The sequence below is a fragment of the Salvelinus alpinus genome, chromosome 17 (assembly GCF_045679555.1).
Source record: "Salvelinus alpinus chromosome 17, SLU_Salpinus.1, whole genome shotgun sequence".
In the NCBI taxonomy this organism is placed as follows: Eukaryota; Metazoa; Chordata; class Actinopteri; order Salmoniformes; family Salmonidae; genus Salvelinus; species Salvelinus alpinus.
The window spans coordinates 52,976,468-52,993,703 of record NC_092102.1 but is presented as its reverse complement, the minus strand read 5'-3'; the positions used below and the strand labels follow the sequence as shown (position 1 = coordinate 52,993,703).

Below are 17,236 nucleotides of genomic sequence, written 5' to 3'. Positions count from 1 at the left end.
ACATCATGCCACTATTTCAAGTGGAACTATAAAACCTCACCTTCTACCTGTGAGGAAAACTATTAAATGACATCTCTCCCCAGAGGAACAGTCGTTATGACGGCCAGATCGCGGTGTTCGGCTTCAAGCTGCAGGAGGAGCTGGCTAAACAACGCTACTTCCTGGTTGGGGCTGGCGCTATTGGCTGTGAGCTGCTCAAGAACTTTGCCATGATTGGATTGGCTGGCGGAGAGGGTGAGGTCATCGTGACAGACATGGACACCATTGAGAAATCCAACCTCAACAGACAGTTCCTCTTCAGGTGAGGGAGGGAGGGAGTTGAGGGACAAACTTAACCCATGGAGGGTTTAAATCATGCAACACAAACACCCCTTTAGCCTTTAACCTGTGATTTCATTGGTTTAGACATCGGGTGTCTGAAATGCTGCCCCCTTTCCTACATACTGCATTACTGTTGATCAATGCACGTAGGATCTGTTCAGATAGTAGTACACTACATGGAATAGAATACCATTTGGGACGTAGACCTTTTCGTGTTTTCATTGAGCTGCTATTGCTTCTTGTTTGCTGGTATTTCGTTGTTCTTCTGTAAAGTGTGGTGGGTTTCAAAGGAGCTTTATTAAAGTACTGTTTTGGTTTGTAATTCAGGCCGTGGGACGTGACGAAGATGAAGAGCGAGACGGCGGCGGCGGCGGTGAAGCAGATGAACCCGTCCATCCGGATCACGGGACACCAGAACCGCGTCGGGCCCGAAACCGAGCGTGTCTACGATGACGACTTCTTCGAGAGCCTTCACGGAGTCGCCAACGCTCTGGACAACGTCGACGCACGTACGACGCACTTTTAACATTACTGCACCTTGTGTGCTATCGTTATCAACAGTTATTAATCCCTATCGACCGTTATCGTTATCAACAGTTACAGGCGGTATAGTCACTACCGTTATCAACGGGCGGAATAGTCACTACCGTTATCAATGGGCGGAATAGTCACTACCGTTATCAACGGGCGGTATAGTCACTACCGTTATCAACGGGCGGTATAGTCACTACCGTTATCAACGGGCGGTATAGTCACTATCGTTATCAACGGGCGGTATTGTCACTACAGTTATCAACGGGCGGAGTAGCCACTGCAGTTATCAACAGGCGGAATAGCCAATGCAGTTATCAACGGGCGGAGTAGTCACTGCAGTTATCAACGGGCGGAGTAGCCACTGCAGTTATCAACGGGCGGAATAGCCACTGCAGTTATCGACGGGCGGAGTAGTCACTACCGTTATCGACGGGCCGTATAGTTGCCGCAGTTATCGACGGGCCGTATAGTCGCCGCAGTTATCGACGGGCCGTATAGTCGCCGCAGTTATCGACGGGCGGAATAGTCGCCGCAGTTATCGACGGGCGGAATAGTCGCCGCAGTTATCGACGGGCGGAATAGTCGCCGCAGTTATCGACGGGCGGAATAGTCGCCGCAGTTATCGACGGGCGGAGTAGTCGCCGCAGTTATCGACGGGCGGAGTAGTCGCCGCAGTTATCGACGGGCGGAGTAGTCGCCGCAGTTATCGACGGGCGGAATAGTCGCCGCAGTTATCGACGGGCGGAGTAGTCGCCGCAGTTATCGACGGGCGGAGTAGTCGCCGCAGTTATCGACGGGCGGAGTAGCCGCCGCAGTTATCGACGGGCGGAGTAGCCGCCGCAGTTATCGACGGGCGGAGTAGCCGCCGCAGTTATCGACGGGCGGAGTAGCCGCCGCAGTTATCGACGGGCGGAGTAGCCGCCGCAGTTATCGACGGGCGGAGTAGCCGCCGCAGTTATCGACGGGCGGAGTAGCCGCCGCAGTTATCGACGGGCGGAGTAGCCGCCGCAGTTATCGAAATAAGTAATTTATGGTTAAAGCGCAGATTTGCCCCAATGCAACGCGTAGAGAGAATCCTGCCTGTACTGCTGCATTAGTCTTAGTTTCAACAGACTGCATCCTGCTTGAACACATGCACAGCAGGTGATTGTTGTTTAGGGCTGAAGAATATTGGGAACAATTATGCTTTGAATGTCCCTCTCCTGTAGGTATGTATATGGACCGGAGGTGTGTCTACTACAGGAAGCCCCTGTTAGAGTCCGGTACTCTGGGTACCAAGGGAAACGTTCAGGTGGTCATCCCCTTCCTGACAGAGTCGTACAGCTCCTCCCAGGATCCCCCGGAGAAGTCCATCCCCATCTGCACACTGAAGAACTTCCCCAACGCCATCGAACACACTCTGCAGGTAACACACACACACACTCTGCAGGTAACACACACACACACTCTGCAGGTAACACACACACACACTCTGCAGGTAACACACACACACACTCTGCAGGTAACACACACACACACACTCTGCAGGTAACACACACACACACTCTGCAGGTAACACACACACACACTCTGCAGGTAACACACACACACACTCTGCAGGTAACACACACACACACTCTGCAGGTAACACACACACACACTCTGCAGGTAACACACACACACACTCTGCAGGTAACACACACACACACTCTGCAGGTAACACACACACACACTCTGCAGGTAACACACACACACACTCTGCAGGTAACACACACACACACTCTGCAGGTAACACACACACACACACTCTGCAGGTAACACACACACACACACACTCTGCAGGTAACACACACACACACACACTCTGCAGGTAACACACACACACACACACTCTGCAGGTAACACACACACACACACTGCAGGTAACACACACACACACACACTGCAGGTAACACACACACACACACACTGCAGGTAACACACACACACACTGCAGGTAACACACACACACACACTGCAGGTAACACACACACACACACACTGCAGGTAACACACACACACACACACTGCAGGTAACACACACACACACACTGCAGGTAACACACACACACACTCTGCAGGTAACACACACACACTCTGCAGGTAACACACACACACTCTGCAGGTAACACACACACACTCTGCAGGTAACACACACACACTCTGCAGGTAACACACACACACTCTGCAGGTAACACACACACACACACTCTGCAGGTAACACACACACACACACACTGCAGGTAACACACACACACACACACTGCAGGTAACACACACACACTCTGCAGGTAACACACACACACACTGCAGGTAACACACACACACTCTGCAGGTAACACACACACACACTCTGCAGGTAACACACACACACACTCTGCAGGTAACACACACACACACTCTGCAGGTAACACACACACACACTCTGCAGGTAACACACACACACACACTCTGCAGGTAACACACACACACTCTGCAGGTAACACACACACACACTCTGCAGGTAACACACACACACTCTGCAGGTAACACACACACACACTCTGCAGGTAACACACACACACACACTGCAGGTAACACACACACACACACTGCAGGTAACACACACACACTCTGCAGGTAACACACACACACTCTGCAGGTAACACACACACACTCTGCAGGTAACACACACACACACTGCAGGTAACACACACACACTCTGCAGGTAACACACACACACACTGCAGGTAACACACACACACACTCTGCAGGTAACACACACACACACTCTGCAGGTAACACACACACACACTCTGCAGGTAACACACACACACACTCTGCAGGTAACACACACACACACTCTGCAGGTAACACACACACACACTCTGCAGGTAACACACACACACACTCTGCAGGTAACACACACACACACTCTGCAGGTAACACACACACACACTCTGCAGGTAACACACACACACTCTGCAGGTAACACACACACACTCTGCAGGTAACACACACACACACTCTGCAGGTAACACACACACACACACTGCAGGTAACACACACACACACACTGCAGGTAACACACACACACACACTGCAGGTAACACACACACACACACTGCAGGTAACACACACACACACACTGCAGGTAACACACACACACACACTGCAGGTAACACACACACACACACACTGCAGGTAACACACACACACACACACTGCAGGTAACACACACACACACTCTGCAGGTAACACACACACACACGCTCTGCAGGTAACACACACACACACGCTCTGCAGGTAACACACACACACACACACTGCAGGTAACACACACACACACACACTGCAGGTAACACACACACACACACACACTGCAGGTAACACACACACACACACACACACTGCAGGTAACACACACACACACACACACACTGCAGGTAACACACACACACACACACACTGCAGGTAACACACACACACACACACTGCAGGTAACACACACACACACACTGCAGGTAACACACACACACACACTGCAGGTAACACACACACACACTGCAGGTAACACACACACACTCTGCAGGTAACACACACACACACTGCAGGTAACACACACACACACTGCAGGTAACACACACACACACACTGCAGGTAACACACACACACACTCTGCAGGTAACACACACACACACTCTGCAGGTAACACACACACACACTCTGCAGGTAACACACACACACACTCTGCAGGTAACACACACACACACTCTGCAGGTAACACACACACACACTCTGCAGGTAACACACACACACACACTCTGCAGGTAACACACACACACACACTCTGCAGGTAACACACACACACACACTCTGCAGGTAACACACACACACACACTCTGCAGGTAACACACACACACACTCTGCAGGTAACACACACACACACTCTGCAGGTAACACACACACACACTCTGCAGGTAACACACACACACACACACTCTGCAGGTAACACACACACACACACACTCTGCAGGTAACACACACACACACACACTCTGCAGGTAACACACACACACACACACTCTGCAGGTAACACACACACACACACACTCTGCAGGTAACACACACACACACACACTCTGCAGGTAACACACACACACACACACTCTGCAGGTAACACACACACACACACACTCTGCAGGTAACACACACACACACACACTCTGCAGGTAACACACACACACACACACACTCTGCAGGTAACACACACACACACACACACTCTGCAGGTAACACACACACACACACACTCTGCAGGTAACACACACACACACACACACACTCTGCAGGTAACACACACACACACACACACACACTCTGCAGGTAACACACACACACACACACACACTCTGCAGGTAACACACACACACACACACACACTCTGCAGGTAACACACACACACACACACACACTCTGCAGGTAACACACACACACACACACACACTCTGCAGGTAACACACACACACACACACACACACTCTGCAGGTAACACACACACACACACACACACTCTGCAGGTAACACACACACACACACACACACTCTGCAGGTAACACACACACACACACACACACTCTGCAGGTAACACACACACACACACACTCTGCAGGTAACACACACACACACACACACACACTCTGCAGGTAACACACACACACTCTGCAGGTAACACACACACACACACTCTGCAGGTAACACACACACACACACTCTGCAGGTAACACACACACACACACTCTGCAGGTAACACACACACACACACTCTGCAGGTAACACACACACACACACTCTGCAGGTAACACACACACACACACTCTGCAGGTAACACACACACACACACTCTGCAGGTAACACACACACACACACTCTGCAGGTAACACACACACACACACTCTGCAGGTAACACACACACACACACTCTGCAGGTAACACACACACACACACTCTGCAGGTAACACACACACACACACTCTGCAGGTAACACACACACACACACTCTGCAGGTAACACACACACACACACTCTGCAGGTAACACACACACACACACTCTGCAGGTAACACACACACACACACTCTGCAGGTAACACACACACACACACTCTGCAGGTAACACACACACACACACACTCTGCAGGTAACACACACACACACACACTCTGCAGGTAACACACACACACACACTCTGCAGGTAACACACACACACACACTCTGCAGGTAACACACACACACACACTCTGCAGGTAACACACACACACACACTCTGCAGGTAACACACACACACACACTCTGCAGGTAACACACACACACACACACTCTGCAGGTAACACACACACACTCTGCAGGTAACACACACACACTGCAGGTAACACACACACACACACTCTGCAGGTAACACACACACACTGCAGGTAACACACACACACTCTGCAGGTAACACACACACACTCTGCAGGTAACACACACACACACACACACACTCTGCAGGTAACACACACACACACACACACTCTGCAGGTAACACACACACACACACACACTCTGCAGGTAACACACACACACACACACTCTGCAGGTAACACACACACACACACACTCTGCAGGTAACACACACACACACACACACTCTGCAGGTAACACACACACACACACACACTCTGCAGGTAACACACACACACACACACACTCTGCAGGTAACACACACACACACACACACTCTGCAGGTAACACACACACACACACACACTCTGCAGGTAACACACACACACACACACTCTGCAGGTAACACACACACACACACTCTGCAGGTAACACACACACACTCTGCAGGTAACACACACACACTGCAGGTAACACACACACACACACTCTGCAGGTAACACACACACACTGCAGGTAACACACACACACTCTGCAGGTAACACACACACACTCTGCAGGTAACACACACACACTCTGCAGGTAACACACACACACACACACACACTCTGCAGGTAACACACACACACACACACACTCTGCAGGTAACACACACACACACACACACACACACTCTGCAGGTAACACACACACACACACACTCTGCAGGTAACACACACACACACACACTCTGCAGGTAACACACACACACACACACACTCTGCAGGTAACACACACACACACACACACTCTGCAGGTAACACACACACACACACACACTCTGCAGGTAACACACACACACACACACACTCTGCAGGTAACACACACACACACACACACTCTGCAGGTAACACACACACACTGCAGGTAACACACACACACACACTCTGCAGGTAACACACACACACTGCAGGTAACACACACACACTCTGCAGGTAACACACACACACTCTGCAGGTAACACACACACACACACACACACTCTGCAGGTAACACACACACACACACACACACACTCTGCAGGTAACACACACACACACACACTCTGCAGGTAACACACACACACACACTCTGCAGGTAACACACACACACACACTCTGCAGGTAACACACACACACACACTCTGCAGGTAACACACACACACACACTCTGCAGGTAACACACACACACACACTCTGCAGGTAACACACACACACACACACTCTGCAGGTAACACACACACACTCTGCAGGTAACACACACACACTGCAGGTAACACACACACACACACTCTGCAGGTAACACACACACACTGCAGGTAACACACACACACTCTGCAGGTAACACACACACACTCTGCAGGTAACACACACACACACACACACACTCTGCAGGTAACACACACACACACACACACTCTGCAGGTAACACACACACACACACACACTCTGCAGGTAACACACACACACACACACTCTGCAGGTAACACACACACACACACACTCTGCAGGTAACACACACACACACACACACTCTGCAGGTAACACACACACACACACACACTCTGCAGGTAACACACACACACACACACACTCTGCAGGTAACACACACACACACACACACTCTGCAGGTAACACACACACACACACACACTCTGCAGGTAACACACACACACACACACTCTGCAGGTAACACACACACACACACTCTGCAGGTAACACACACACACTCTGCAGGTAACACACACACACTGCAGGTAACACACACACACACACTCTGCAGGTAACACACACACACTGCAGGTAACACACACACACTCTGCAGGTAACACACACACACTCTGCAGGTAACACACACACACTCTGCAGGTAACACACACACACACACACACACTCTGCAGGTAACACACACACACACACACACTCTGCAGGTAACACACACACACACACACACACACACTCTGCAGGTAACACACACACACACACACTCTGCAGGTAACACACACACACACACACTCTGCAGGTAACACACACACACACACACACTCTGCAGGTAACACACACACACACACACACTCTGCAGGTAACACACACACACACACACACTCTGCAGGTAACACACACACACACACACACTCTGCAGGTAACACACACACACACACACACTCTGCAGGTAACACACACACACTGCAGGTAACACACACACACACACTCTGCAGGTAACACACACACACTGCAGGTAACACACACACACTCTGCAGGTAACACACACACACTCTGCAGGTAACACACACACACACACACACACTCTGCAGGTAACACACACACACACACACACACACTCTGCAGGTAACACACACACACACACACACTCTGCAGGTAACACACACACACACACACACTCTGCAGGTAACACACACACACACACACACACACACTCTGCATGTAACACACACACACACACACACACACACTCTGCAGGTAACACACACACACACACACACTCTGCAGGTAACACACACACACACACTCTGCAGGTAACACACACACACACACACACTCTGCAGGTAACACACACACACACACACACTCTGCAGGTAACACACACACACACACACACTCTGCAGGTAACACACACACACACTCTGCAGGTAACACACACACACACTCTGCAGGTAACACACACACACACACACACTCTGCAGGTAACACACACACACACACACACTCTGCAGGTAACACACACACACACTCTGCAGGTAACACACACACACACACACACTCTGCAGGTAACACACACACACACACACTCTGCAGGTAACACACACACACACACTCTGCAGGTAACACACACACACACACACACTCTGCAGGTAACACACACACACACACACACTCTGCAGGTAACACACACACACACACACACTCTGCAGGTAACACACACACACACACACACTCTGCAGGTAACACACACACACACACACACTCTGCAGGTAACACACACACACACACACACTCTGCAGGTAACACACACACACACACACACTCTGCAGGTAACACACACACACACACACACTCTGCAGGTAACACACACACACACACACACTCTGCAGGTAACACACACACACACACACACTCTGCAGGTAACACACACACACACACACACTCTGCAGGTAACACACACACACACACACACTCTGCAGGTAACACACACACACACACACACTCTGCAGGTAACACACACACACACACACACTCTGCAGGTAACACACACACACACTCTGCAGGTAACACACACACCTGTCGACTGACGTCCTCTATATGCAGTGTGTGGTAACTCTCGTGTCTCCTTCCTCTCCAGTGGGCCCGTGATGAGTTTGAGGGTCTGTTCAAACAGCCATCAGAGAATGCTATGCAGTACCTCACGTAAGTGTACAGCCCTGGCCTTTGAAAGGCTTTTTCTGTCTGAAGGCTCTTACAGCGCCTTATTCATCCCCCTTGGCGTTGTTCCTATTTTGTTGCATTACAACCTTTAATTTAAATGGATTTTTATGTGGATTTCATGTCATGGACAAACACAAAATAGTCCAAATTGGTGAAGTGAAATGAAGAAAAAAAAATTGTTTCAAAAAATGATATATATATATTTTTTATATTTTTCTTTTTTAAATTGGAAAGTGGTGCGTGCATATGTATTCACCCCCTTTGCTATGAAACGCCTAAATATGATCTGGTGCAACCAATTACCTTCAGAAGTCACATAATTAGTTACTTTGCACAAAGGTGGACTTATTTAAGTGTCACGTGATCTGTCACATGATCTCAGTGTATATATATACACCTGTTCTGAAAGGCCCCAGAGTCTGTTTCACCACCAAGCAAGCGGCACCATGAAGACCAAGGAGCTCTCCAAACAGGTCAGGGACAAAGTTGTGGAGAAGTACAGATCAGGGATGGACTAAAAAAATATCCAAAACTTTGAACATCCCACAGAGCACCATTTAAATCCATTATTAAAAAATGGAAAGAATATGGCACCACAACAAACCTGCCAAGAGAGAGCCGCCTACCAAAACTCACAGACCAGGCAAGGATGGCATTAATCAGAGGCAACGAAGAGACCAAAGATAACCCTGAAGGAGCTGCAAAGCTCCACAGTGGAGTTTGGAGTATCTGTCCATAGGACCATTTTAAGCCGTATACTCCACAGAATTGGGCTTTACGGAAGAATGGCCAGGAAAAAAAGCCATTGCTTAAAGAAAGAAATGTGGGAGATGTGGTGGAAATTTACAAGATTATGTTTTAATGCTGTTATTGCATCACATCTCTACGCAATGAGAGATGACCCCGGGGCCAGACCCTGGTCTGTACGCAATGAGAGATGACCCCGGGGCCAGACCCTGGTCTGTACGCAATGAGAGATGACCCCGGGGCCAGACCCTGGTCTGTACGCAATGAGAGATGACCCCGGGGCCAGACCCTGGTCTGTACGCAATGAGAGATGACCCCGGGGCCAGACCCTGGTCTGTACGCAATGAGAGATGACCCCGGGGCCAGACCCTGGTCTGTACGCAATGAGAGATGACCCCGGGGCCAGACCCTGGTCTGTACGCAATGAGAGATGACCCCGGGGCCAGACCCTGGTCTGTACGCAATGAGAGATGACCCCGGGGCCAGACCCTGGTCTGTACGCAATGAGAGATGACCCCGGGGCCAGACCCTGGTCTGTACGCAATGAGAGATGACCCCGGGGCCAGACCCTGGTCTGTACGCAATGAGAGATGACCCCGGGGCCAGACCCTGGTCTGTACGCAATGAGAGATGACCCCGGGGCCAGACCCTGGTCTGTACGCAATGAGAGATGACCCCGGGGCCAGACCCTGGTCTGTACGCAATGAGAGATGACCCCGGGGCCAGACCCTGGTCTGTACGCAATGAGGGATGACCCCGGGGCCAGACCCTGGTCTGTACGCAATGAGAGATGACCCCGGGGCCAGACCCTGGTCTGTACGCAATGAGAGATGACCCCAGGGCCAGACCCTGGTCTGTACGCAATGAGAGATGACCCCAGGGCCAGACCCTGGTCTGTACGCAATGAGAGATGACCCCGGGGCCAGACCCTGGTCTGTACGCAATGAGAGATGACCCCAGGGCCAGACCCTGGTCTGTACGCAATGAGAGATGACCCCAGGGCCAAACCCTGGTCTCTACGCAATGAGAGATGACCCCAGGGCCAGACCCTGGTCTGTACGCAATGAGAGATGACCCCAGGGCCAAACCCTGGTCTCTACGCAATGAGAGATGACCCCAGGGCCAAACCCTGGTCTCTACGCAATGAGAGATGACCCCAGGGCCAGACCCTGGTCTGTACGCAATGAGAGATGACCCCAGGGCCAAACCCTGGTCTCTACGCAATGAGAGATGACCCCAGGGCCAGACCCTGGTCTGTACGCAATGAGAGATGACCCCGGGGCCAGACCCTGGTCTGTACGCAATGAGAGATGACCCCGGGGCCAGACCCTGGTCTCTACGCAATGAGAGATGACCCCAGGGCCAAACCCTGGTCTGTACAATGAAAGAACTGTTGACACAGCAGATACTGTCTGCTGTGAATTATAAGTATCTTTCATACAAATCTTAACCTTGTGACCCATTCTATATATCTGTTGTTCGCCATGTAGGTTGAAAGGGGTGTATCTTGGCGGGGCTCTCAACGAATCATCTGATCGTGATTCGTCGACTAGCCGTCATTATCGTAGAGCACTCAATCGATTCACTTTATATATGTATAAGTTGTATTGACTTGCTCCCTTACTAATAAGTGATTAAAGATGAAGTATAACTCTCACTGGTGTGATACATGTATCTCATTTGATAGTAAAGAAAATAACCACCACAGAGACTCCCCAAACATATGAAAGAAGGTACTCTGGTCAGGGCCGTCAAGGAAAACACTGTCTGGCACAAATCCAACATCTCTCATCACCCCGAGAACATCATCCCCACAGTGAAGCATGGTGGTGGTAGCATGTTTTTCATCTGCAGGGACTGGGAAACTGGTCAGAATTGAAGGAATGATGGATGGCGCTAAATACAGGGAAATTCTTGCAGAAAACTTGTTTGTCTTCCAGGGATTTGAGACTGGGACGGAGGTTCACCTTCCAGCAGGACAATGACCCTAAACATACTGCTAAAGCAACACTCGAGTGGTTTAAGGGGAAACATTTAAATGTCTTGCTAGATGTGCCAAGCTTATAGAGACATACCCCAAGAGACTTGCAGCTGTAATTGCTGCAAAATGTGGCTCTACAAAGTATTGACTTTGGGGGGGTGAATAGTTATGCACAATCAAGTAATGTTTTTTTGTCTTATTTCTTGTTTGTTTCAAAATAAAAACTATTTTGCATCAAAGTGGTAGGCATGTTGTGTAAATCAAATGATACAAACTCCCCCCCAAATATATTTTCATTCCAGGTTGTAAGGCAACAAAATAGATAAAAATGCCAAGGGGTGAATACTTTCGCAAGCCACTGCAGTTGGTGCTGTTCTAAGTTGATGTTTCCTACCCTAGTGATGCTAAGTTCCTGGAGAGAACCCTGAAGCTGCCTGGAGCCCAGCCTCTAGAGGTGTTGGAGGCCGTCTAGACCAGTTTAATATGAGCTGTGGTGATGTTTCCTACCCTAGTGATGCTAAGTTCCTGGAGAGAACCCTGAAGCTGCCTGGAGCCCAGCCTCTAGAGGTGTTGGAGGCCGTCTATAAGAGTTTGGTGATCGACTGCCCTCGCAGCTGGGCCGACTGTGTCACCTGGTCTCGCCACCACTGGCAGTGCCAGTACAGCAACAACATCCATCAACTACTGCACAACTTCCCCCCAGAACAGGTGCATAGAACCAACTGTTACACACACACACACACACACACACACACACACTGAGTACACAGAACATTAGGAACACCTCCTTCCATGACATAGACTGACCAGGTGAATCCAGGTGAAAGATATGATCCCTTATTGATGTCACCTGTTAAATTCTCTTCAATCAGTGTAGATGAAGAGGAGGAGACGGGTTAAAGAAGGATTTTTAAGCCTTGAGACAATTGAGACATGGATTGTATGTGTGTCGTTCAGAGGGTGAATGGGCAAGACAAAAGACTAAAGTGCCTTTGAACAGGGGTATGGTAGTAGGTGCCAGGAGCACCAGTTTGAGTGTGTCAAGAACTGCAACGCTGCTGGGTTTTTCACGCTCAACAGTTTCCCGATGTGTATCAAGAATGGTTCACCACCCAAAGGGCATCCAGCCAACTTGACACAACTGTGGGAAGAACAGCGATGAATTTACGCTGTTCTGAGGGCAAAAACACAATGTTAGGGAAGGTGTTCTTAATGTTTTGAGCTCTCATTGTTTATACACAAACTGGTGGTGCAGTCATACAGTTAACATGACTAATATCAGCTCTCTCCTTCTCTCTCCTCCACTTTCTCTCTCTCCTCCACTTTCTCTCTCTCCTCCACTTTCTCTCACTCCTCCACTTTCTCTCACTCCTCCACTTTCTCTCTCTCTCCTCCACTTTCTCTCTCTCTCCTCCACTTTCTCTCTCTCTCCTCCACTTTCTCTCTCTCTCCTCCACTTTCTCTCTCTCTCCTTTCTCAGCTGACCAGCTCTGGCGCCCCCTTCTGGTCCGGTCCAAAGAGATGTCCTCACCCTCTGGAGTTTAGCACCAGCAACGTGAGTCCTTTCTCCCCCCTGTCCTCCCTATCTATTACCTTACCCCTCTACCCTAGCCCCTTCTCCCCCCTGTCCTCCCTATCTATTACCTTACCCCTCTACCCTAGCCCCTTCTCCCCCCTGTCCTCCCTATCTTACCCCTCTACCCTAGCCCCTTCTCCCCCCTGTCCTCCCTATCTATTACCTTACCCCTCTACCCTAGCCCCTTCTCCCCCCTGTCCTCCCTATCTATTACCTTACCCCTCTACCCTAGCCCCTTCTCCCCCCTGTCCTCCCTATCTTACCCCTCTACCCTAGCCCCTTCTCCCCCCTGTCCTCCCTATCTATTACCTTACCCCTCTACCCTAGCCCCTTCTCCCCCCTGTCCTCCCTATCTATTACCTTACCCCTCTACCCTAGCCCCTTCTCCCCCCTGTCCTCCCTATCTATTACCTTACCCCTCTACCCTAGCCCCTTCTCCCCCCTGTCCTCCCTATCTATTACCTTACCCCTCTACCCTAGCCCCTTCTCCCCCCTGTCCTCCCTATCTATTACCTTACCCCTCTACCCTAGCCCCTTCTCCCCCCTGTTCTCTCCCTCATACATCCTCTAACAGTCTCTCTCTCTAGGACCTCCATATGGACTATGTGATGTCAGGAGCCAACTTGTTTGCCCAGTCGTACGGCATGCAGGGCTCTACCGACCGTGTCGGCGTGGCTAAGATCCTGGACAGCCTATCGGTGCCCACCTTCGTCCCCAGGTCAGGGGTCAAGATCCACGTCTCCGACCAGGAGCTGCAGAGCGCCAATGTCAACGTCGGTGAGGAGAGGGCTTTTACATCTGTATAGGCCATTTATTTAGGCCATTTATTTAGGCCATTTATTTAGGCCATTTATTTAGGCCATCTATATAGGCCATCTATATGTCTAGTGATGTTTATAGTCAACACTTCTAGTTGCATTTAAGGTGATCATTCCCTGTAGTGACGTCGGAAGCCAATGAGTATGAACCATCGCAGCAGAGTCTGCATGAGCGTGTAGAACTAAGCCAGCCATCACAGCAGTCTGCATGAGCGTGTAGAACTAAGCCAGGCATCGCAGCAGTCTGCAGGAGCGTGTAGAACTAAGCCAGGCATCGCAGCAGTCTGCAGGAGCGTGTAGAACTAAGCCAGCCATCGCAGCAGTCTGCAGGAGCGTGTAGAACTAAGCCAGCCGTCACAGCAGTCTGCAGGAGCGTGTATAACTAAGCCAGCCATCACAGCAGTCTGCAGGAGCGTGTAGAACTAAGCCAGCCATCGCAGCAGTCTGCAGGAGCGTGTAGAACTAAGCCAGCCATCACAGCAGTCTGCAGGAGCGTGTAGAACTAAGAAAGCCATCGCAGCAGTCTGCAGGAGCGTGTGGAACTAAGCCAGCCATCGCAGCAGTCTGCAGGAGCGTGTAGAACTAAGCCAGCCATCACAGCAGTCTGCAGGAGCGTGTAGAACTAAGAAAGCCATCGCAGCAGTCTGCAGGAGCGTGTAGAACTAAGAAAGCCATCGCAGCAGTCTGCAGGAGCGTGTAGAACTAAGAAAGCCATCGCAGCAGTCTGCAGGAGCGTGTAGAACTAAGAAAGCCATTGCAGCAGTCTGCAGGAGCGTGTAGAACTAAGCCAGCCATCACAGCAGTCTGCAGGAGCGTGTGGAACTAAGCCAGCCATCACAGCAGTCTGCAGGAGCGTGTAGAACTAAGCCAGCCATCGCAGCAGTCTGCAGGAGCGTGTAGAACTAAGCCAGCCATCACAGCAGTCTGCAGGAGCGTGTAGAACTAAGAAAGCCATCGCAGCAGTCTGCAGGAGCGTGTGGAACTAAGCCAGCCATCGCAGCAGTCTGCAGGAGCGTGTGGAACTAAGCCAGCAATCGCAGCAGTCTGCAGGAGCGTGTGGAACTAAGCCAGCCATCGCAGCAGTCTGCAGGAGCGTGTAGAACTAAGCCAGCCATCACAGCAGTCTGCAGGAGCGTGTAGAACTAAGAAAGCCATCGCAGCAGTCTGCAGGAGCGTGTAGAACTAAGAAAGCCATCGCAGCAGTCTGCAGGAGCGTGTAGAACTAAGAAAGCCATCGCAGCAGTCTGCAGGAGCGTGTAGAACTAAGAAAGCCATCGCAGCAGTCTGCAGGAGCGTGTAGAACTAAGCCAGCCATCACAGCAGTCTGCAGGAGCGTGTGGAACTAAGCCAGCCATCACAGCAGTCTGCAGGAGCGTGTAGAACTAAGCCATCCATCGCAGCAGTCTGCAGGAGCGTGTAGAACTAAGCCAGCCATCACAGAAGTCTGCAGGAGCGTGTAGAACTAAGCCAGCCATCGCAGCAGTCTGCAGGAGCGTGTAGAACTAAGCCAGGCATCACAGCAGTCTGCAGGAGCGTGTAGAACTAAGCCAGCCATCGCAGCAGTCTGCAGGAGCGTGTAGAACTAAGCCATCCATCACAGAAGTCTGCAGGAGCGTGTAGAACTAAGAAAGCCTCTGTTATTTATGCATTTGCCACAGAATGAAAGCCTTCCACAGACTGGATGGAAGAAGCCATGTTTGTTCAGGACTTGTGTAGTGTTGTATTAAATGACAACTGAGAGGGAAGAATCCCAGTTATGATCAGACTGTTTGTGTTTCATCAGAAAAAACTATCAAGACAGGTCCCACCTCTCGCCACCGGCCACGTGAGATGATTTTACAACATGCCCCTGTCTCATTGGCCTGTTTCCCTGCCTCCCTGTCTGTCAACCAATGGACACTGTCGGACTAACCTTCGGATGTGTGTGTCTCTCTCTGGTGTGTGTGTGTGTCTGGGGGGGGGTGTGTCTGCGTAGATGACAACAGGCTGGAGGAACTGAAGACTCTGCTGCCTGGACCTGAAGCTTCTTCTCATTTTAAACTCACTGCCATAGACTTTGAGAAGGTATAGAACTCTCCCTCTACCCTCTCTCTCTTTACTCTACCCCCTCTCTCTCTTTACTCTACCCCCTCTCTCTCTTTACTCTACCCCCTCTCTCTCTTTACTCTACCCCCTCTCTCTCTTTACTCTACCCCTCTCTCTCTTTACTCTACCCCCTCTCTCTCTTTACTCTACCCCTCTCTCTCTTTACTCTACCCCCTCTCTCTCTTTACTCTACCCCCTCTCTCTCTTTACTCTACCCCTCTCTCTCTTTACTCTACCCCCTCTCTCTCTTTACTCTACCCCCTCTCTCTCTTTACT

The 17,236-nt window shown here is 50.6% G+C and overlaps 1 protein-coding gene across 5 annotated transcripts in view; it reads left to right on the top strand.

The window, feature by feature from the left end:
- The window catches only part of uba1 (ubiquitin-like modifier activating enzyme 1), a 109,348-nt gene that overhangs the window by 49,286 nt on the left and 42,826 nt on the right, over positions 1–17,236 (top strand). For all 5 annotated transcript variants that reach the window (XM_071349408.1, XM_071349407.1, XM_071349410.1 and 2 more), the window contains 8 exons: positions 84–301; positions 649–830; positions 2,064–2,260; positions 9,671–9,735; positions 12,994–13,189; positions 13,962–14,036; positions 14,645–14,834; positions 16,851–16,939. In XM_071349408.1, the coding sequence (XP_071205509.1) occupies positions 84–301; positions 649–830; positions 2,064–2,260; positions 9,671–9,735; positions 12,994–13,189; positions 13,962–14,036; positions 14,645–14,834; positions 16,851–16,939 (1,212 nt within the window). The remainder of the gene's footprint in view (positions 1–83; positions 302–648; positions 831–2,063; positions 2,261–9,670; positions 9,736–12,993; positions 13,190–13,961; positions 14,037–14,644; positions 14,835–16,850; positions 16,940–17,236) is intronic.